The 21,970-nt window shown below is 44.3% G+C and overlaps 1 protein-coding gene across 6 annotated transcripts in view; it reads left to right on the plus strand.

Moving 5' to 3' along the window:
- Positions 1–21,970, plus strand: part of TTLL7 (tubulin tyrosine ligase like 7) — a 314,533-nt gene that overhangs the window by 242,475 nt on the left and 50,088 nt on the right. For 4 of the 6 annotated variants that reach the window (XM_068239147.1, XM_068239146.1, XM_068239145.1 and 1 more), the window contains one exon: positions 11,941–12,117. The exons of 1 other annotated variant lie outside the window; for it this stretch is intronic. In XM_068239147.1, coding sequence (XP_068095248.1) covers positions 11,941–12,117 — 177 coding nt within the window. The remainder of the gene's footprint in view (positions 1–11,940; positions 12,118–21,970) is intronic. One more of the 6 variants, XM_068239148.1, reaches the window with a different exon arrangement.

The following is a 21,970-nucleotide window of genomic DNA, read 5'->3' on the forward strand; positions in this document are numbered from 1 at the left end:
TAATCAACATTAAATATATATTCTGTAATATAAATAATATGGCCTGGATGTCGGCTTTTTGCGCATTCCATGTCTGGATATCAGTCTCATTGTCCTGCAGTAATGGTCTTAAAGGGGTTCTGTAGGGGCTTCCTGTGAATAAAAACCGGCAATTACCTGGGGCTTCTATCTGCCCCATGTAACAGTAATGTCCCACGTCGTCCTCCTCTGATTACCCGTTCCCCGGCGCCGGCACCGGGCATTATTCGGCTGTCATAGCCGAATAATGCGCGCTGCCCTTCGCGTCATCAGAAGCTTACTGTGCAGTAAGAAGGTTTCTTGTACTGCGCCCGCGCAGTAAGCCTCTGATGATGCGGGTGCGAGCAGGCCACGGCCGCGCAGCCACAGTTGGACGGCGTGCCGTGCTAGACCGGGGCCGGCGGCGGGGAGCGGTGGATCGGAGGAGGACGACGTGGGACATTACTGCTACAGGGGGCTGATAGAAGCCCCAGGTAAGTGGTGGTTTTTATCCACAGGAAGCCCCTACAGGATCCCTTTAAAGTAAATCTAACAAGGCCTATAAACTACTACTTGGAGAAACCCAATAATAGTGTAGTAAGTTTGTGTTAGGGTGTGATTTTATAGTAAGAATATTATTATTTAGTATTTACATAGCGCCGACATATTCTGCAGCGTTGTGCAGAGTATATTGTCACTAACTGTCGCTCACGATCTAACCCCCACCATATGTCATGTATGTATAATGTAGTGCATGTATCATAGTCTAGGGCCAATTTAGGGGGAAGCCAATTAACTTATCTGTATGTTTTTGGGATCTTTTGGGGGAAACCCACACAGACACGGGGAGAACATACAAACACCATGGAGATAGTGCCCTGCCTGGGATTTGGACTGGGGACCCAGCACTGCAAGGCGAGAGTTATAACCACTACGCCACCGTGCTGCCCAGAATAGAGTTGTAATACTTACAAATGTAGGTCGTCTCAAAGTCAACCACTGTGTAGACAGGTGGGGAAACCAACCCTAACTTACTTGAGTTAAAGGGTTGCTCTTTCTAGAAAAAGGAATTAAGGGGTTGCACGCCTCCACCGAGGTGGGACAATAATTGAAGTAACTTGGGTAAACAGAGAAGCAAATTAGAATAAAATACAGTCAAATCCAGTTAAAAGGGAGATGGTGGTGGACTTATCTCCGAGTATATGGCACAGGTAGTCAAATTTCTAAAATAGCTTTTTAATTGGGACATAAAACACACCAACGCGTTTCACAGGAATTTCCGGCTTCTTCAGGCAAGAATGTAGGAGTCTGTGGCACAAGAAGTCTAGGCTCGACGCCTCCATTGGGTGACATTTTATAGTCATAAGGGGGAGGGGATAATCCGGCTCCCTGCAAGAGGGAACTACAATATCTGCAGTCAAGGTTTTTCTGCCCTGCCCGGTCGGTAAAGGGGAGTCTACAAGTGTTAAAGGGTGTAGTGCTCCTTTTTTCATTGAAATTAAACATTGCAGAAATAAAGATCTTCCAACCCTACATCATACCTTCTTTACATCATGGCTGGATCATTGCGATGTCCTCTTTACATGCCTTAGAAATAAAGACCATAACCACCTGCCGAAAGTACAGAACACTGTTACAAGGCTGTGAACAAACCAACCATGGGGCCTATTTGCTGTTCCCTCCATGGCTGACCTGACCAGTGTTGTCCTCTTGCCTCAAGCCACAGACAGGTTTATACACAGAGGTGGGGCCCGTGGCAGGAATTTTGTTAAGCAAAAAAGAAAGAAAAGAATGGACCCCATCCCAACAAGGTTACAAGAATGCAATCAACATGGAGAGGAGACATACCTCAATCAACATGGACAGGAGACATCCTTCAATCAACATGGAGAGGAGACAGACTTCAATCAACATGGAGAGGAGACAGACTTCAATCAACATGGAGAGGAGACAGACTTCAATCAACATGGAGAGGAGACAGACTTCAGTCACGTGGAGAGGAGACAGACTTCAGTCACGTGGAGAGGAGACAGACTTCAGTCACATGGAGAGAACACAAACTTCAATCAACACGGAGAGGAGACAGACTTTGGTCAAATGGAAAGGAGACAGACTTCAGTCACATGGTATAATGCTGGGGGGTCCTACTTTCTGACTATCCAGCACAACAAGGCTAAGAGCCTATATAATGGAAGAGGCTACACAGAGCAACTGCAGCTCTGGGCTTCTGATAAGACGCAATGGCAGCGCAGTGCGATGTTGCGCTGCTCTTGCGGTAGCAAACATTCAGACAGATACAAGACAGACTGGAGTGAGGTAGCCAATAGCAACCGCAGCAATGGCTACCTTGCAAGGGCAGGACTAGGAGGACAGAATCGTCAGGCAATAGCAGAGTCAAAAAGGCAGGCAACAAATATACAATAGATATGATTTCCTAGTGAATTACAATTACAGCTATCAATGAAACTACAAACGACTGACTAACTGCAGTACATATATATATGGCGAGTTCCACCATATATGATGTAGCCAAGAAGCTGTGAACGGATTAGTGAAACACAGGATATCAACAGTTCGCGTACGTATATATTAGTGGCACTGATATATCACTGTAGCACGAATACCAAGAAATTAACAAACGCTGACTAGCATATGTATATATCCGCAATGAACCAATATATAACATAAGCGAGGGACTAGCTAGATCTGGACTGGAGCAATATAGCGAACAAGGCTAGGCAATACAAAATCTCTATACTAGAAGGAGTACGTACTGTATATATGTCCCTGTGGGAAATATATAATCGTAGCTCCACAGGATAACTGAACTAAGACAGGGAATATATTTTACAATATCAAGGGACCCAGTAACAGCTTAGACAGAGCTGAAACTATGATGGGCGGAGCATGCTTGCAGGAAGCAACCCTTTATACTGAGGTCGTCCAATGAGAGCAGAGATGCAAATCTCCACACAGGTAAATGGTAATTAGTCACAAGCTGACAGCCAGAAAAGGCAGACAAAACTATGCAACCTGCATGATAGTAACTGCAACTCAGCAGCAACAGACAATGTTTGAATTCATAACAGCATCCCAAGCTGCCATGAACTGCATAGTGGTTGCAAATGGAATCAACACTCTATGCAACCCCTATGCAAGCGAATGCATGTAAAGAAATCAGAACTGCTTGGCTGCAGTACAACTGCAGCCAGCAATACATGTTGCAGAAGCGATCATGACAGTGACTCACTGCAAATGTACAACCGAATGCAGACTGACAAGCCGGAACTGTCCGCTTACGGCTCCACCTGCAATGGACAGAACACGCCACAGGAGGAATCCTAACACATGGAGAGGAGACATACTTCAGTCAACATGGAGAGGAGACAGACTTCAATCAACATGGAGAGGAGACAGAGTGCAATCAACATGGAGAGGAGACAGACTTCAATCAACATGGAGAGAAAACATATTTCCAGTGGTGCTCATCCGGATATCCGAGTAACCCGGATATCCGAACATTTTTACGCTATCCGGATCGGATTCCGGATTTCTTTAGAAGAAGCTATCTGCGGATGTTTGGCCGTATAACCCGGATATCCACGGATATTATGGCGATCCAAATCCGAAATACTGTAACTAAGGAGATGGAATGCTGTATGCGAGGAAGGACGTTTGCAAAGGGGGTAGGCTGTTTCTTCTCTCCTTATGAAGTGTTGGTACCCCCTGTTGACAGCTGTGGGGGCTGATAAATAGAATGGAGGGAAACCCCGTAATTTGCAGAGAAATGGGGAAATGTGTTTTTGTATCTGCTTTCCTTGGGGCTGAACATTTTTAGCCTGTTGGAAAATCCCCATGGGTTTCTGTAGCTGAGCAAGTATCCTTAAGGCTAGTACACACTAGCAATTTTGATTGACCAATGATTGCTCAATTTTACCACCTCCATGTAGTATGACCATTTACCTATATAATCTGCATAGAATTGAAAATCTGTTTGGCCCTCATACTACATGGAGGTGGTAAAATTGAGCAATCATTGGTCAATCAAAATTGCTAGTGTGTACTAGCCTTTAGGCAGCCACAGTGCATAACAAGTGGGTCATAGTTATAACCAACTAGCATGTATCTGAGCTGAACCTTGCATAGTTGTAATGAATTGGGCACGTAATACGCTGCAGTACTAAGTGATATTATTTGCGCAGAGTAACTTCATTTACGGCAATCTTTTTGAGTCAACCCTTAAGGGTGCCTCAAGTCATTGTGGTCTGAGCTGTTTGTACCTTCTTATGGATTGATTTCCCCTTCAACTCCAGTTCACACCTGACTCAGAGGCAGCTTCTCATCTATGTTTTAAAAAAATAGTCGATTTTTTAAAAAAAATTCCTATTTTAATTTTTAACTTTGAGAGACTTCAGGGAAAAAAAAAAACTTTTGGAACTTTTAATCTTTCATTTTGTTGTTGACAGAGTTGGTATTGCTGCAGCTTTAAACCTCCAGGCAATCTTAAATATATATATATTTTTTAAAGAAAACTATTTACTTTAAGCATCTCTATCCTTGTTTGTGATGCTGGCCGCGTCGCCGGTAAAAGGAACATTTTCCCAGCTCCCATCTTGGCTGTCGTGACATTTTTTCATTAGAAGGCGCTGGAAGTTGTCCAGAAAATTACCTTACTTATATCAAGCTGCATAATACGCGGCTTTTTGATGCGAATTCTCTTTTTTCAATGACTCTCTTTGTATAGTGTTTTGGCAAATAGACCCACAGACTTTATTCCCCGGAATATTAAAGAATTGGCTTTTTTCTTTATCAGGAGGAGGAAATACTTGCCGATGATCTATATGCAGATTCTTAAACCCGAAGTCCATTTCCCGAGACAGATAACTTCATCTTTTCTCCTTCTTTTTATTTTTGGCTGCAGTAAGAAAACTTAGAATCAGAAATGTACCCTGGGCTATTGAAGTGGTGGAATAAATCTTATAAAAGAGAAGCTTGTTTGGAATTATCAGCCAATGGAAAATACAAACGGCCCGCTTGGTTAAGAGAGAAATATTTCCTGACAAAAAGTGGCTGACAGAGGAGACAGCGCCATTTTTTTAGGTTTTTGATTGGATTAGGGAGCCTTTTTTTCCTTAAAGGGAACTCAAAATACATCTCAGACTTATGCTAAGACGAAGAAATAGCCTTAGGTTCACAAAGGATGCCAGAATGGAGAATGACAATAGAACGACAATGAAAATGTAAGGATCTTTTCTCGTTCGTGAAGAATGCCATTCTTGACAATAACGTTTCTCAATACTTTAAGCTTGTTAAAGACTACCTAAATTATACAGTAATTTTAAATACTTTAAAGCTAATAAATTACCAAGATCTATTAAATCACACATAATAAAGTGTGATTTTCTGACACCTAGGTCCCGTATTCCGCCTATGGTCTTGAAATCCCCGCCCATGGCTGAAATTGGGCCCGGGTAATTTTTTTCTTTTCCTAGCCATGGCTGCAAGGGATGCTGGGGGAGTGATGTCATGACACTGCTGCTCTTCCATTAACAGATATGGAAGACAGATGGGCACCGCAACACAGGACAGGTAATATATAAATGCACAAAGGTACATTTATACACTAGGGAGGCAGCGGCGAGGCGGCGGACGTGAGGTTTCATGCTGAAATCGATTGGGAATCGGCCTGTGGTGTATGGGCAGCCAACAGATCGCTCTTTAATCAGATTCGATCAGAGAGATTTGTCTCTTGGTCGAATCTGCCCATCATCGTTAGATGTATGGCTACCCTTAGGGCCCTTTCACACCGGGGCAGTGCGGTATTTGTACCGCACCCCACCACCGTGCAATGAAAGACTATGGAGACTTTCATACTGTGAAGTTACGGCACGGCGGAAGTGACGTTTTCGCTGCATCCCCAACGCAGGTGCAGAACTACCACGCAACTTCTGCATCAAATTGCGGTGATCTGCGTCAGCCCGAAAGTCATGTTAGTCTATGACAACGCGTGGATGTTTAAAAAACTACCGATGTTGCGGCGTGCATGCGTGGAGGCGTATTTTGACAATACGCGCCCCCCCCCCCCCCCGTTCCTACTTCCAGCCCACAGGCAATGTGAAAAGAGTTAGGAAGTGATGGCAAACGCGCGTCACGCACGCATCACTTCCTGCTTGTCCAATGGCAGACAGGTAACACAGTGCAATAGCGCGGTGTTCCCTGAGGGCCTGTTTTTGACGGTGCGATGCGGTGCGACGCACCACATCGCCGATGCTGGTTTACAGTGTGAAACCAGCCTCATTATAATATATATGTACAATAACACTTTAACTACCCTTGTGAATAATGACTTAAAAGTCCAAACATCCTATAAATGACCGTGGCTGTTCAGCGTCAGCAGAGCCGAGCTGTTACCCTAAATGATCTCGCTTTTCAGCGCTGCGAAACATAACATCTCATTGTCAGGCTCTTGTGCCACCAGTAAATCTGTGTTTATAAAGAATTTAACATATTGACCTTCTATTTATCGAGCAGCTGATGGAAGGGTGGGGGAGGGTTGTTTAGTATTCCTATTTAATATCAGAGTCCTCTTTATCTTTTTTTTGCTGATCGCTGTGCTGAACTCCAACCCCGCGCGGCACCATCTGTCTCTCCCGCTACCCGGGCTGTCAGCGTGCCAGGCTGCGACTCGTCGCGCCCGGACAAGGTCACATCACAGCGAGCTGCACAGGCGGCATGTGATCTGTGCCTGCTTATCCCTGGCACAACACGCATTACGGGCCTTGGCAGCTTTATCCTGTCATGGCTGGAGAGCTTTACACCAGCAGAATGTCAGACTGTTACACCTGGCAGAACCCAGCAAAAGGCAGAGCCTGTATTTCAGTAATGACAGGTTTACATTAAAGAGGCCCTGTAGCGACATATAGCAGAATGCAGTAGATTATTCAGGATACTCACTTTTTCGATGATTTACCTTGTTTCTGCATCAGAAGCACTTCCTATAATCATATATTGTTGTAAACTGAATATAACCATGCCCTCCAAAAAATGCTTAGCCTAGGCTGTGTAGCTATGCAAAATTGTAACTCAAGAGCGTTCTGGGAGACCAGGGATTTTTTGTTCTGGCTTTGAAACTCTAAAGGTGGCCATACACTGGCCCGATTCCCGGCCGTTTCGACAGCAGATTCGATCCTGGGATCGAATCTGCTGCCAATCGTTCGCGGTAAACGCCGCCGACGATCCGATTTCCTCCCGAAATCGGATCGGTCCGTCGATCGCGCCGTGCGGGAAATTACCCTCGATCGCCCGCGGGTAAAGTGCGCGTCGCTAGCGGCGGCCGATCCGATGAAAAATACATTACCTGATGCGGGCTCCCGGGCGTCTTCTCCGCATCTTCTCAGCGCTGCACCCGCTCCATCCCGGCGCTTCCTGGGTCACTGCAGTGACCCAGGAAGTTCAAATAGAGGGCGCTCTATTTGAACTTCCTGGTCACGGAGTGACACAGGAAGCGCCGAGATGGAGCAAGAACAGAGCGGTGCAGCATGGAGAAGATGCCCGGGAGCCAGCCTCAGGTAATGTATACGGGGGGGGGGCACAGGCGGCAGGAGCAGCTGAACAGATTGTGATCGGTTTCAGGCTGAAATCGATTCACAATCTGTTTGCAGTAAAGGCAGCCATACGATCCCTATCTGATCAGATTCGATCAGATAGGGATCTGTCAGCTGGTCGATCTGATGGCACATCGACCAGTGTATGGCTGCCTTTAGTAAACATACATTCCACATGGATCACCTGAAAGGATTACATTTCAGAATGTAAATTGGGGTGAGAAAAAACAATGAGAAAACACTAACTAAATCATTTATAAGTGAATATTGTAAAAAAAAATTAAGCATTTTCATTCATTATGTTATTTTCACCACAGTTCCACATATGCATGCCTTTGCACTAAATGCTATTAAAGGCTACACAAGGGGGTAAAAGGCGCCCAATAAATAAGTAAAATGCGTTAAAAGCACATAAAAGCGAAAAAGGAAGAGGTGGCTTACACAAAATTGTTAATGACAAGGCCACACCTAACAACAATCAAATACATACCCAAGCAACGTCTTCAGCTAGTAACCAATGAAAACTTGTTTCCATACCTTGTTGTCTATAAAGTTATGTTAAAGGACACATGGGGGGAAAAATTAGATCTTCTTACCTGGGGCCTCCTCTAGCCACTGGCAGCTGATCTGTCCCTTGTCGCAGCTCCACTCCCAGGCGGTGTCCCGGGGTCCACTATGTTGCAGATGTCTTCTGCGCGGCCGCGCCAATGGTCGTGCTCCCGTGGCCAGAAGCGTTCTGTGCAGGTGCAGTACTTCTGCGCCTGCACAGAACACTCCAGGCTCGCTCACGCAGGCGCAGAAAATGCCGACCTGGTGAGGACGGCATCTGCAACAGAGGGGACCCTGGGACACCGGAGCTGCGGCGAGGGACAGATAGGCTGCCAGGGACTGGAGGAAGCCCCAGGTAAGTAGATCTTTGTTGTTTTTTTTTACATTGGACCTGTCCTTTAAGGCCCATCTCACCATTTTACCAACGAATTTCCCGACAACCGCCAATTTTTTTGAGTGACGAGCGTTTGTTTTAGCGATTTCCCGACGTAGGTAAATGCGCACAAGAACATTGCTTAGCATCAGGGAGACATCACTGGATCCATCTTCCCGTATCGCAAGGTATGTAGGTTTACTGGCTTTTGTCATCTATGTACAAATCGGTCTCCCCTGCCCCAGTGCTGACACCTGCCATTGTGTAAGTAAGTTACACTCAGTTCATTAAAAAAAGCTATCAAATGAGAAAAATGATCTCTCTTTTCTATACAGCTGCTGAATCCCACACAAAGAAGCTCTCTGCTGTGTTTGTTCCCTCTCATTTCCTGCAGTTAGTAATCAAACAACACTCTGGGGAGCTGTAGCAGCAATGTGACCAATAAATCTTCAGAACAAACTGAAACAGTCTATTAACCTTTTCAGTAAATGTAATAAAAGGACAACTGAAGTGAGAGGGATATGGAGACTACCCTGAACAAGCCTACAAATCAGATATTTGACTGTAATGAGACTGGATAAGCAGCAATTCATACCTCCCAACTGTCCATTTTTAAGAGGGACAGTCCCTCTTTGGGAACCAAATCCCTTGTCCCTCTTTCTTCCTCATGTGTCCCTCTTCCAGGACTCACGTACAGATCTGTTAAAATCTATGCTTTTATCTACTGAAACATGTTTAAGGCCCCGTTCACATTACAAACGCGGATGGCCATGCATGCGGAACGCAACGCATGCGAACGCACGCCATCCGCGTTTGTGTGCGTTGCGTGGCTGATCCCATCACTGAAGAGTGAATGGGACAGCCACGCGTTTTTACAAAAACTGCGTGCAGCATGCGTTCCCGGACCGCACAGGTCCGGAACGCATGCAGTGTGAACATCAGACATTGCACTCTAAACGCGGCTGGAAACGCGTGCAGTGTGAACGGGACCTAAAGGATTCAACAACTGAAAAAAATAAAAGGTGCAGTGGCTAGGGAGGGAAAATTAGATACTTACCGTCTCTCTTGTTCCCCGCCGTCAGCCGCCGGTCTTCTCCGATAGATGCCGGTGTCCGGACGACTCTCCTGACCTATAACCCGGCCATACTGCGCTGCGCATGCGCAGTATGTCCGTTCTTCACCGCTTCTGTCTGCGTGTAATATCGGCAGAAGCAAGTTCACTCCCCTGGCTCCTCCTTCCGTGGAGCGCAAGACGCTATGAAGGAGGAGTCAGGGGAGTAAACTTGCTTCTGCCGAAATAACGCGACGGCAGAAGTGGTGAAGAACGGACGCATGCGCGGCGCAGTATGTCCGGGTTTTAGGTCAGGAGAGTCTCCCGGACACCGGCAGCTATTGGAGAAGACCAGCGGCTGGCGGTGGGGAATGAGAGAGGCAGTAAGTATCTGATTTTCCCTCCCTACCCACCGCACCTTTCATTTTTTTTCAGTTGTGGTATCCTTTAATACACTATAAACATTATTTCTTAAATTTCAATTGGTATATTTCTTATTTTTAAATGCTAAAATGAAGGAAAAATACTGTTGATAGAAAGGACCAGTGTGGTCTGAATTATAAAACTGTATCTTTTGCTTCTGAATGGTTTCTGGTATCAGAGCCTAGGTATGTGTTGGGGCGTGATTAGGGGCATGGCAGGGGTGTGGCTTAAAGTGTCCCTTTTTCTTATCTTAAAAAAGTTGGGAGGTATGGCTGCATGCTTGGTTGAGGTGTGTTGTGATGCAAACACTACTGATGCATGAAAGATCAGCAGGATGCCAGGCAACTGGTATTATTTAAATAGAGGGGCTGGCGGCAGCAGCAGCAGGAAACAGAGGCGTGTCATTGTGCACAGAACATGCCTCTGTGTCCTATTAAGATATAAAAAACCTGCCTCGGGTTCTCTTTAAGGCCTGGTGCACACATGGCAGAAACACTTGCGGAGCAGGAAATGCTGCAATTAATGCAGCAATGTTAGTCTATGTGACTGGCTGCCAAAACGCACATAATGAAAGTCTATGGTAACGCATATGCATTGTGATTTTCATGCGTTTTTTAATGCATTTTGAATTAAAAAGTAAAGATCTCTGATGTGTCACACGCACCTGCATAAAACGCACCTTTTTCCCGCTATGTCATATGTGAACCCAGCCTAAAGGTTATTATACTTATGCGTATATTTTAGAGCAGAGAGAAAGTTGTGAGTTCAGGTCCGCTTTAAACAGCTGTTTGTCCCGAAATGTAGGCTGTATTCCTTTTTTTTTCCTTTCTCTGCCTGAAAGAGTTAAATATCAGGTATGTAAGTGGCTGACTCAGTCCTGACAGGAAGTGACTACAGTGTGACCCTCACTGATAAGAAATCCCAACCATAAAACACTTTCCTTGGGGGTCAGTAGTTCATAGAGTTTATCTCTGGCATACTTCAATGAATGTGTCATTGAGCAAAAACAATAAAACAGTTAAAACTTAAAAAGTAGATTTAAAGGGAACCTAAACTGAGAAGGATGTAGATCCGATTGTTCCTTTTAAAATAATACAAGTTGCCTGACTCTCCTGCTGATCCTGTGTCTCTAATACTTTTAGGCACAGCCCCTCAACAAGCGTGCAGATCAGGTGCTCTGACTAAAGTCAGACTGGATTAGCTGCATGCTTGTTTCAGGTGTTTGATTCAGCCACTACTGCAGCCAAAGAGATCTACAGGACTGCCAAGCAACTGGTATTGTTTAAAAGGAAACATCCATATCCCTCTGTTTAGGTTCATTTTAAACATAAAATAAAACTGTGGAATATCTTAAAAAGTCGTTTTTAGGAGAAGGAGGATAGATACAATTGTTTATTTCATTAGTTTATTTTCGCTTCGGGTGTCCTTTAATGTGAAGAAACTATTGGAGCAGCGGGGAAAGTTTACTATAGTACCTTTTAAAGTTTCCTTTATGAGTGGTTTTCTAACTAATCCGTTTTGAAAGTGTGCCTAATACAGTATATTGTCAAATTTAAAGTAAAAAACAAAACAAAACAAAAATGGAAAAAGGTAAGGATATATATATATAAAAAAAATGAGTAAAATAGAAAAAAAAAACCCCAAGATTGGTTAAACCCCTCTGAGAACATCTCCCAGTAAATAACCGTGGTTCGCAGACGTCTGCAGACATGTGAATAATGACTTTTGGGTATTTTCGAACTTAAAGATGAACTTTTCTCTTCGGTATATTCTCCATCTGTCGGCATTTGGCTTAGAGCGGTGGGGACATTTCCAGCAAACGTCTGGAAAGGTCACATGTCCTATCTCCCACTCCAGCCCCGCTAAACCTTCTGTTTTGTTTCATGCTCTGATTTTGGCATTTGCGGCCGTGAACATGAGGTCATGTGTGTTTCCTCTGCCAGCAGCACTTCATGGGAGACGATATTCAGCAAGAGTACGGAGGTGGTGACCCCGGACCAGCTTCAGTGCTGCCACCGTCTGGTCCAGCTCTGCAAGGACTGCCTGCTGGTGGTGTACAAATATGCAACCGACTCCCGGAACTCCATGGCGGGTGCGAATCTAGACTGGAGCGACACAAGGTATTCATTATTATTGATCCCCTCATTAACAGAGTCTCCATGCAGGAAACTTATAACATGAATTATTGTACTTATCTTTTCATTCTTATTCAAGTGCATCTGAAGTAACGTGACATGAGGTAAACTTAAAGCGGTATTGTCACCATAAAAATCAAATTTCAACAGCAACTAGTCTGAGTGTATCAAGTGATAAAGATGCTAATCCTGCATTCAAAACTTTTTCTGCTGTTATGGTTTGGAGTTATCACATACTTTAGGAGCACTGGCCCTAGTGCCAAAGAGTTGAATGCAGGGAGTTCTTTTTATCTATAATATATTCCTCCTCTTCCATTTATTTCCCTGCCTATCTGCTTATCAGAAACACCCTCTGATTACTTGTGTTTACAAGCAAGGCTGAGGTGACTCAGTGATTGGACGTGTAAATAAAAAAAAGACAGTGCAGTTCCTAGTATACACCTCAGTGGGAGTGTCTGAAGACTCTGGGAGGAGGGCAGATAATGAATACACAACGAGCAAGAGAAGGGAGGGGGGGGGGGGGGGTATATGACAAGAGTCAGGGAGGATATGATGTCAGCATTAGCTTGGCAAGATGGCCACTGCCTAGAATAGGAATTTCTGCTTTTCCTTTATAAAATTCACAGGAATCATTACGTGGATAGCACAATACATCTGTTATGTAAGTAGAAGTAGTATTATCTACTTATATATGTGTTTTTTATTTCTAGTTTAGCATGGGTGTGTAATGATCGCTGCTGCAGCAGCTATTACTGGAAGTAGTAGTGCTGCAGCTCAGGCAGTTCTGATCTATTTCCATGCAAGCTGCATAGCTTTGTCTGTCTTTCCCTGCTGTCAGCTTGTGACTGATTATCATTCACCTGTGTGGGAATCTGCATGTCTGCTCCCATTGGATGACCTCAGTATAAAGATCTGCTTCCTGCAGGGTTTCCTTGGGTTTTCATAGCTTCAGCTTAAGCCTGTCTTGCTGTCGCTTTAGCCCCCGATCGTGTTTCTTGTTATAAAGATACTTTGCTGGTCTTTGCATCATATATTGGTTCATTGCCAATATATATGCATACCAGCACGTTTATTATTTTCCTTGTATTTGTGTTACGTTAATACATCAGTGTCGCTGATGTATACGTACACGAACTGTTTATATCCTGTGTGCAGTTAGTCAGCTTTCCAGCACGTTTTGGTAGGTTGCGCGTACCGTGACCACCCGTGCTGAGGTAGTTACCCTGCTCCTGGTTCTGTTTGTGGATTGCGTTCATCTCTGCGAAGAGATAACGAATCCTTCTGAATCCTGTTCTGTTACTGTTTGTGGATTGCGTTCATCTCTGCGAAGAGATAACGAATCCTTCTGAATCCTGTTCTGTTACCGTTTGTGGATTGCGTTCATCTCTGCGAAGAGATAGCGAATCCTTCTGAGTCCTGTCCCCTGTATTACTCCAGTCCTAGTCAGCGTTCCTGCTTATGTCATATATCGGTTCATTGCCGATATATACATATGTTAGTCAGAAGTTACAAATAGTTTCATTGATAGCTGTAATTGTAATACGCTAGGAAAACATACTTATTGTATATTTATCTGTGTTACGTTCATCTATCTTAATCCTGCTATTTTCTGACTGTCCTGTCCTGTCTTTGTGAGGCACGCCATCGCCGCATCGCATTGGCTGCCTCATTCCAGTCTGTCTGGTTTTGGACGCTTGCTGTCGCTAAGTAGCCGCTAGCTAGCAAGCGTTCATTCTGTCTACCTGTCCTGATCTCCTCAGTTCTGGTTTGTGCGCTAAGCGCTACTTTGCGCTGAGACGTTATAACGAAAGCATTGTTTGTGGCTGTCAGATCTGCACCGGCTCTGTGCGCCACAATCTCCTATTGCAGTCAGTCCTCCCCTCCACTATACTAGGGATAGCCTGTTTCCTGGTGCTAGTGTGTGTACCTCCTCCACGCCAGCTCATGCGTTGCATGCTGACTGTGGAGAATACACCACCAAGCCTAACATTATGAAAACCCCATTACCAATCCCCATTGTGGGGGGGATTCCCAGAAAGTATGACACTGTTAATTATGGTTCCTGTTCCTTTAAGAAATTTGAAGAACTTAGCTCTGAAACAGAAAATGAGTTTTTCTCTGAATGTGCCAGGTTCCTGACCAATCCTGATCTCCAAGCGACTCCTGTTTCAACCTGGGCACTCCAACTAAGTTATATTTTGTTTAAAGGGGAATTATTCCAGTGGGCATTTGATGTTCTCAATCATTCCGATTTGAAAGATAGACCGCTGGAATTTCTAGCGTTTGTGATCCATAACTGGTTGCGCATAGATCCATTGCCTTTTCCTCTTAATGAACTCCTGGCAGCAGGCCAATCAGCTGCTCCTTCAATTGCTTGCAAAAATGTTCAGCAAGCAGAAAGTGTTACTGATAATTTTCCTGCAGCTTTGAATAAATCACCAAAAACCGCAAGGTCAAAGGCAAAACGCAAACGTTCTAAAAAACGTGTCCAATCTGCAGAATCGTTATCCTTAGCGACTGAGACCTATAATGAGATTCTGCCATTAACAGATAATGAAATGCAATTGTCTTTCAGGGGAGTTAAATGGACTTATGAAACTACTAATGAACTTTCCTCCCTGGCTAGGGAAAATAAAGATTTTTGTTTAAAAGAATTATCTGAGTATGATTATGATGAGATATTACAGAGTATTGAACAAATCAACTTATTTGTGAACCAAGGGAAGTTTGCATACACTACAGTTCAACACTTGCTACAGGTATTGGAGATTCTTAAGAATAAGGAATCTGCCAATCACCTGCTAATTAACCCTATACATGTGCCTGCCACAATCATATCTGCAGACTGTGATCAGCCTAAATGTTTTGCTGTTAAGTATGCATGGGATCCTCCATTCGAGAGGGGAGAGATGGAAGCCCTGGTCTGTGAATGGAAGAATGATTCAAGTTCATTTTGTCAATTTTACAGTGCAAAAAGTGAAATGGTATTGAACGCATGCATTAAGTCAGCCTATAACCTAATAGAGGCTGGTGTGTGTAGGTATGACTGTGTGGCTCCCTTGATTGATGTGTGGGAACTGATTTTGGATGATTTTTATGTGACTCCGAATTCGCAAATTTGGCGTTCTGACCCGCCTGCTTCAGCACCTTTGGCTGATTCAGCAGGTGATTCGGAGCTCTTTTTGTGTGAAATTGAAGTTCCTGCAATTCCACCCTGTACCATGGATAACTCAGTGTTACTTCCCAGTAAAACAGAAGCCACTGATACATTCTTAACCTTGCCCTGCGCAAATTTCTCAGCAGAGAAGCCAGAGGTCCTGCTGACTTCCGAGTCCAGCCTAGCCAGTACTCATGACTCTTTGTTTAGTGAAACAGACACCAGAAAAATCTTGCCTGTCTCTGCAAACACTTCTGCAGAAATTACCTGTGTTAATAAAGTTCAACTCCTGTCTGATCCAGCAGATGCCAATAGATGCACTACATCAGTTTCCGAGTCCCAGCAATCCTGTCTAGTAAACTCAGAACCCCAGCATCTGAATTTTCCAATTTTACAAATGAATGGTGATTCAGATGCGCAAACATTGTGTCTTGATCTTCCTGTTTCTACACCTCGCTCTAGTTTCGTGAATAGCTCAGAGCATCTGCTATGTGAACCTGAAATCGCAGAATTATTACCTTGTTCAGAAAATTTTCCAATAAATTTGCCCTGTACCATGAATTGTGCAGTAGATCTCTCCAATGAAACTCAGGTCACAGAATCATTATGCTGTCCAGCAGGTGCTTCCATGGTTTTGCCCTGCAATATGGACTGTTCAGTGATCCTGTCCAGTGAAGCTGTGGTCGCAGAGTCTTATGCTTCACCCAGTACTTTGGATACTTTAAACCCTCTAGCAGAGGAGGCTGAAGCACTGCTTACCTCAGTTGGTGTTGCAGTAATATTCACTTGTCTAGCAGCTGTTTTGGAATTACAGTCTGCTCTAATAAAACTTGATGAATTTCTGCCCAGCAAAGCAGAAGCCATTGAAATATTGTCCTCGTCAGCAAGTGTGTCAGATACCTTGTCCTGTACACAGTCTGATTTAACCAATGTTGTTGAGTCCCTCTCCAGTGTTGTAACAGCCGAGGAACTCCAGCCCTGTCCTCTGAATGTTTCAGAAGTCTTGCCCTGTAACATGGATAATTCTGATTCTCTGGTCAAAATAATAGAAATCTCAGAATTTCAGTCCAGTCTGATGAGTGTTCCTGAAACCCAGCCCTGTATCCTGAAAGATTCTGGTTCTCTGGCCGCTGTGGCAGAGGTTCCAGAGTCCCCTTCCTGTCCAGGGAATTCCTCAGTTTTGCCTAGTCCAGTGGGGGCTGCTGCAATACTGACTTGTTCTGCAGCGCCTCATGAGCTCCAATCCAGTGTATTAAATGAGTCTCTGTCCAGTCCAGAGGTAGTTGTGGAGTCCCTGTCTGGTTCAGTGCATACATCAGAAGATTTGTCCTGTCTGGTTAGTGCCCCTGAATCTGATTTGTTACTGACTTTGCTGGAATCAGCGACATCTAAGTCTGATCCAGCATTCTCGTGTAAAAGTCCAGTAGTTGCGAAGTTTAGTCATGATGATTTTTTTTTGGCCAGTCCTGGTTTTGGTCCTGTCTTGGCTGACCCTGAGGCTCACAGTTCCTTGACATGCCCAGAGGTTTCTCTTGTGCCGGTGTGCCCAGATGTTCTTTGTGTGCCAGAATGCCCAAGTGTGTCTAAGGTGTTAGCGTGCTCTGATGCTTCCTTAGTGGGAACACGTTCTGATATTGCCAGTCTGCCTGCATGCCCAGAGATGGTTCTGGTCCCTGAAAGCCCTGATATTGATGTTTGTCCTTGTGGCCCTGACTCGGGAATTGCCCTAGGTTCCATAGGGGTTCTTGATGGTTCTCCATGTGAGCCTAAGGGGCATTCTGACCTATGGGGATCTCTTTGGAGCTTCAAGGTGTTCTGGGAGGTCTCTGAGAAAACTTGTCCTGGTGCCTTGGACTGGTTCAACAGTGGGTTTTGTGTTGGTAAAGACAGTACCGGTGGGCATTGCAAAGGCTTTGGCGTTTCTGAACAGTTCCTGGAAGGCGGTGGGTATCGCTCAGGGAGTTTCGGAGGGCTTTCTTCTGGAAATCATGGTTCTGATGGGTGTCACACTGGGGCTTGTAGTACTGATGGGCATGGTTCTGTAGGTTCTGGTTCTGATGGGTCCAGTCTTGTGGGGACTGATTCTGGAATTCGGTCTTGCCGGGCTGTCCCGGTCATCATGAATTATCAGTCAGACTGTTTTGTTGGGAATTTCAGTTTTGAAAAGCGTCTGGAATCCGCTTTTAAAGGCGGGGGTACTGTAATGATCGCTGCTGCAGCAGCTATTACTGGAAGTAGTAGTGCTGCAGCTCAGGCAGTTCTGATCTATTTCCATGCAAGCTGCATAGCTTTGTCTGTCTTTCCCTGCTGTCAGCTTGTGACTGATTATCATTCACCTGTGTGGGAATCTGCATGTTTGCTCCCATTGGATGACCTCAGTATAAAGATCTGCTTCCTGCAGGGTTTCCTTGGGTTTTCATAGCTTCAGCTTAAGCCTGTCTTGCTGTCGCTTTAGCCCCCGATCGTGTTTCTTGTTATAAAGATACTTTGCTGGTCTTTGCATCATATATTGGTTCATTGCCAATATATATGCATACCAGCACGTTTATTATTTTCCTTGTATTTGTGTTACGTTAATACATCAGTGTCGCTGATGTATACGTACACGAACTGTTTATATCCTGTGTGCAGTTAGTCAGCTTTCCAGCACGTTTTGGTAGGTTGCGCGCACCGTGACCACCCGTGCTGAGGTAGTTACCCTGCTCCTGGTTCTGTTTGTGGATTGCGTTCATCTCTGCGAAGAGATAACGAATCCTTCTGAATCCTGTTCTGTTACTGTTTGTGGATTGCGTTCATCTCTGCGAAGAGATAACGAATCCTTCTGAATCCTGTTCTGTTACCGTTTGTGGATTGCGTTCATCTCTGCGAAGAGATAGCGAATCCTTCTGAGTCCTGTCCCCTGTATTACTCCAGTCCTAGTCAGCGTTCCTGCTTATGTCATATATCGGTTCATTGCCGATATATACATATGTTAGTCAGAAGTTACAAATAGTTTCATTGATAGCTGTAATTGTAATACGCTAGGAAAACATACTTATTGTATATTTATCTGTGTTACGTTCATCTATCTTAATCCTGCTATTTTCTGACTGTCCTGTCCTGTCTTTGTGAGGCACGCCATCGCCGCATCGCATTGGCTGCCTCATTCCAGTCTGTCTGGTTTTGGACGCTTGCTGTCGCTAAGTAGCCGCTAGCTAGCAAGCGTTCATTCTGTCTACCTGTCCTGATCTCCTCAGTTCTGGTTTGTGCGCTCAGCGCTACTTTGCGCTGAGACGTTATAACGAAAGCATTGTTTGTGGCTGTCAGATCTGCACCGGCTCTGTGCGCCACAATCTCCTATTGCAGTCAGTCCTCCCCTCCACTATACTAGGGATAGCCTGTTTCCTGGTGCTAGTGTGTGTACCTCCTCCACGCCAGCTCATGCGTTGCATGCTGACTGTGGAGAATACACCACCAAGCCTAACAGGGTGTCGCTTGTTCTTTAAAGTGGATCCGAGACAAACTTCTGCTGCCTTCATTTTTCTACCCATTACATATAGGTTATTTTGGGTACAAATAATTTTTTTGAGGATGACAAAAGTAGAGATAAAGACATAGAACCTTGCTTTAAGTAGCAGAGAAGATATGATAATAATAATGTTCATACAATTGTATGAAGACAAATCTGTGAGACAAAGCATGTTAAAGAGACTCTGAAGCGAGAATAAATCTCGCTTCAGAGCTCATAAATAGCAGGGGCACGTGTGCCCCTGCTAAAACGCCGCTATCCCGCGGCTAAACGGGGGTCCCTTCACCCCCAACCCACCCCCCGCAAAAGTGTGTCGTAGAAAAAGTCGCTGGCTGTCTCTTCCTGGAGGCAGGGCTAACGGCTGCAGCCCTGCCTCCAGTCGCGTCTGTCAGCGGCGCATCGCCGCCTCTCCCCCGCCCCTCTCAGTGAAGGAAGACTGAGAGGGGCGGGGGAGAGGCGGAGATACGCGCTGACAGACGCGCGTGGGGCAGGGCTGCGGCGGTTAGCCCTGCCCCAACCAGGAAGCGCTCCCCCGGTGTATCGAGGGGGATTTGGGGGTGAAGGGACCCCCGTTAAGCCGCGCTATAGCGGCGTTTTAGCAGGGGCACACATGCCCCTGCTATTTATGAGGTCTGAAGCGAGATTTATTCTCGCTTCAGACTCTCTTTAAGTATCCCCAATCACATTTTTCTATAGAAGTATAATAACAGATGGAGGCGTAACAATCTCTAAAAACAAAAGCTAGATAAAGTACCAAGTTAAACAGAACCATAATCAGAAAAACTGTCGTTGGAATAGCCGGAACAGTTGACACAAGCCCAACAAGAGTCTGTTAGCCCCTTCCCCCCAAAAAGACATCCCCCTAAGTCATCCCCCCCCCCCCCATTTCCCAGACCTCCCAAGGAGAGTATGAGATGTAAATACAACACGTAGATGATACCTCACAAATCCGTTTCAGCCATTATCACATTAACATCCCAGAAATCCGAGACTTTCTCAAAAGTCGGCACCGTGTTATTTTTGGAGCCCTCACATACAGTTTATTGGCCATTCTTTCCCCCCCCCCTTCCCCCCCCAAATGCTTTATTTTAATTTTATTTATTACCTAATTGCATGTAAATGAATGTATCCACGTCCCCAGCTCCTCCAACGCCTAGGCATTCTGAGTCTTATGCTGCAAGTGCTCATGGGAGCTCAGCATGAGGAGGAGGAGGCTTTTGCTGAAGCATGCACAAGATTTCAGCGGCAAGAGGAGGATAGGGGAGTGGAGTTTTCACAGGCTGAGGGTTGAAGATGCAGAGCAGCTAGCCTGTGTAATGATGACAGGTGGAATATGGCTGCTTTGATTGTATCACAGGAAGAAATAATCATATACTGTTGAAGCTGTTTGCAGCTAGATGTACTGTGTAAACCATCTAAACTTTAGATAAGATATATAGACAAGTTACTTGCAATAGTTCGTTTTTCATTTTGGATCCGCTTTAAGTACCTATAGGTCTCAATTCACTAAGCTTTATCAAACACTTTATCGAACGTTTGATAATTTATCTCATGGGTAAAATCTCATTTTGAATTCACTAAGGTGTTATAGATTTATTGAATGTTTTATCGATAAAACATTCGATAAATATATAACACCTTGGTGAATTCAAAATTAGATTTTACCCATAAGGTAACTTATCAAACGTTTGATAAAATGTTATTGTCATTGTTATTGTAATTTTTTGCACTTTGGTAGGATGCGACAGGATCATGCCCACCACAAAGCAAAAACCGTGTAAAACTGGCCTTAAAAATCACTAAGGCAGATTTGTCACGACTCCTCTTTAGAAATAAGTCTCAAAAGGAAGCACTAAAGGCTCTCTTCACTCGACAGAATTTGTGTGCATTCTCTGTTCTTGCTTGTTCACATTTGCTGCATATCTAATGGAAGCCTATTGCATTTGACATGCGTTGCGTGCCAATTTTTTTATCTGAATTTACTGCAGAAAAAAAGGCCTACCTGAATGCTTTATTTGAAATGGTCATGCGAATCGCACACAATGCAAGTCAGTGGAAATGCAAATTTTTCGCATTCCAAAAAAAAGATAATTACAGGCAAATTCATGTAAATTAACTTAGTGATATGCATGGAAAATTAAAAGGCAACAATTCACAAAAAAAAAAATATAATATATCAATATAACAAATCGGATGGGAAAAATCACAAAACGCAGAATTGCAAATATTAGAAAAAGTGCAAAAAAAAAAAAAATGAGCCGAAAATTTGTATGCAAAAATTTGCAAGTGTCTAACATTATTGACAATCATTACATGGGAAATGGATACGTGGTGTGAAAATCTACAACAAGCTGTCAGATTTTTTTTTTTTCACTCCAGAACGGACTACAAGAAACGCTTTCAATGGAAACTATTCCAATGAAATTGCATTACTTTCAGTACTAAAGTGAATTTTCGCAATACGAAAGGTCCCATTTCCACCGAGTGCGAATCCGCATCGCAATGATTTCCTGATTCAACATGTGTGTCTATGGCTGCACCCATTTCTTCAAGCCGTGATCGCGCCCAAATGACCTGCTTTGCCTACGGTTACCCCTCAATGCCAGTTTATGCAGTATATTCTATGTGTAGTCTCCCTTTAAAGTGGACCTGAACTCTTGCACAGGACATAAGAAAAAGAGAGAGAAGTCCACCATGTATGTATTTAGAGTGTTTAGCCTAATTCCCCTTCATCTGTGACTAATCACAACTGTCATTTGATCGCTCAACTGTGTCAGCTCAGCATTAACAGCAGCCTCGGCACAGCAGCTAACGCAGGATGTTAACCCTATGTCGGCTTCCATGAAAGCAGGAAGTAGACACACTACAGATTTACTGCAGGATTTGTATCAGCTGTAAAAGAGAAATGTTTTTTTTCTTTAAAGGTTATTATGCTGTTGCTTATCTTTTACAGCAGAGAGGAAGTTCTGAGTTCAGGTCCGCTTTAAGCAGTTACAGCCTACCTATCCGCGGTGGGGATGTGCAGATCTCGTGCCAGGTGCCTGACAGTGGCTGATCAAGGAGGATAAATGAGGTGTTTCCAGAATCACTTCTCAGCCTCCTTTGAACATATGTTTATATAATCTCCCAGAAATTCTCAGGAAAGCTGACAAACTCCTTGTGAGCAGCTCGGC

This window comes from Hyperolius riggenbachi, chromosome 6 (genome assembly GCF_040937935.1).
Source record: "Hyperolius riggenbachi isolate aHypRig1 chromosome 6, aHypRig1.pri, whole genome shotgun sequence".
Classification (NCBI taxonomy): domain Eukaryota; kingdom Metazoa; phylum Chordata; class Amphibia; order Anura; family Hyperoliidae; genus Hyperolius; species Hyperolius riggenbachi.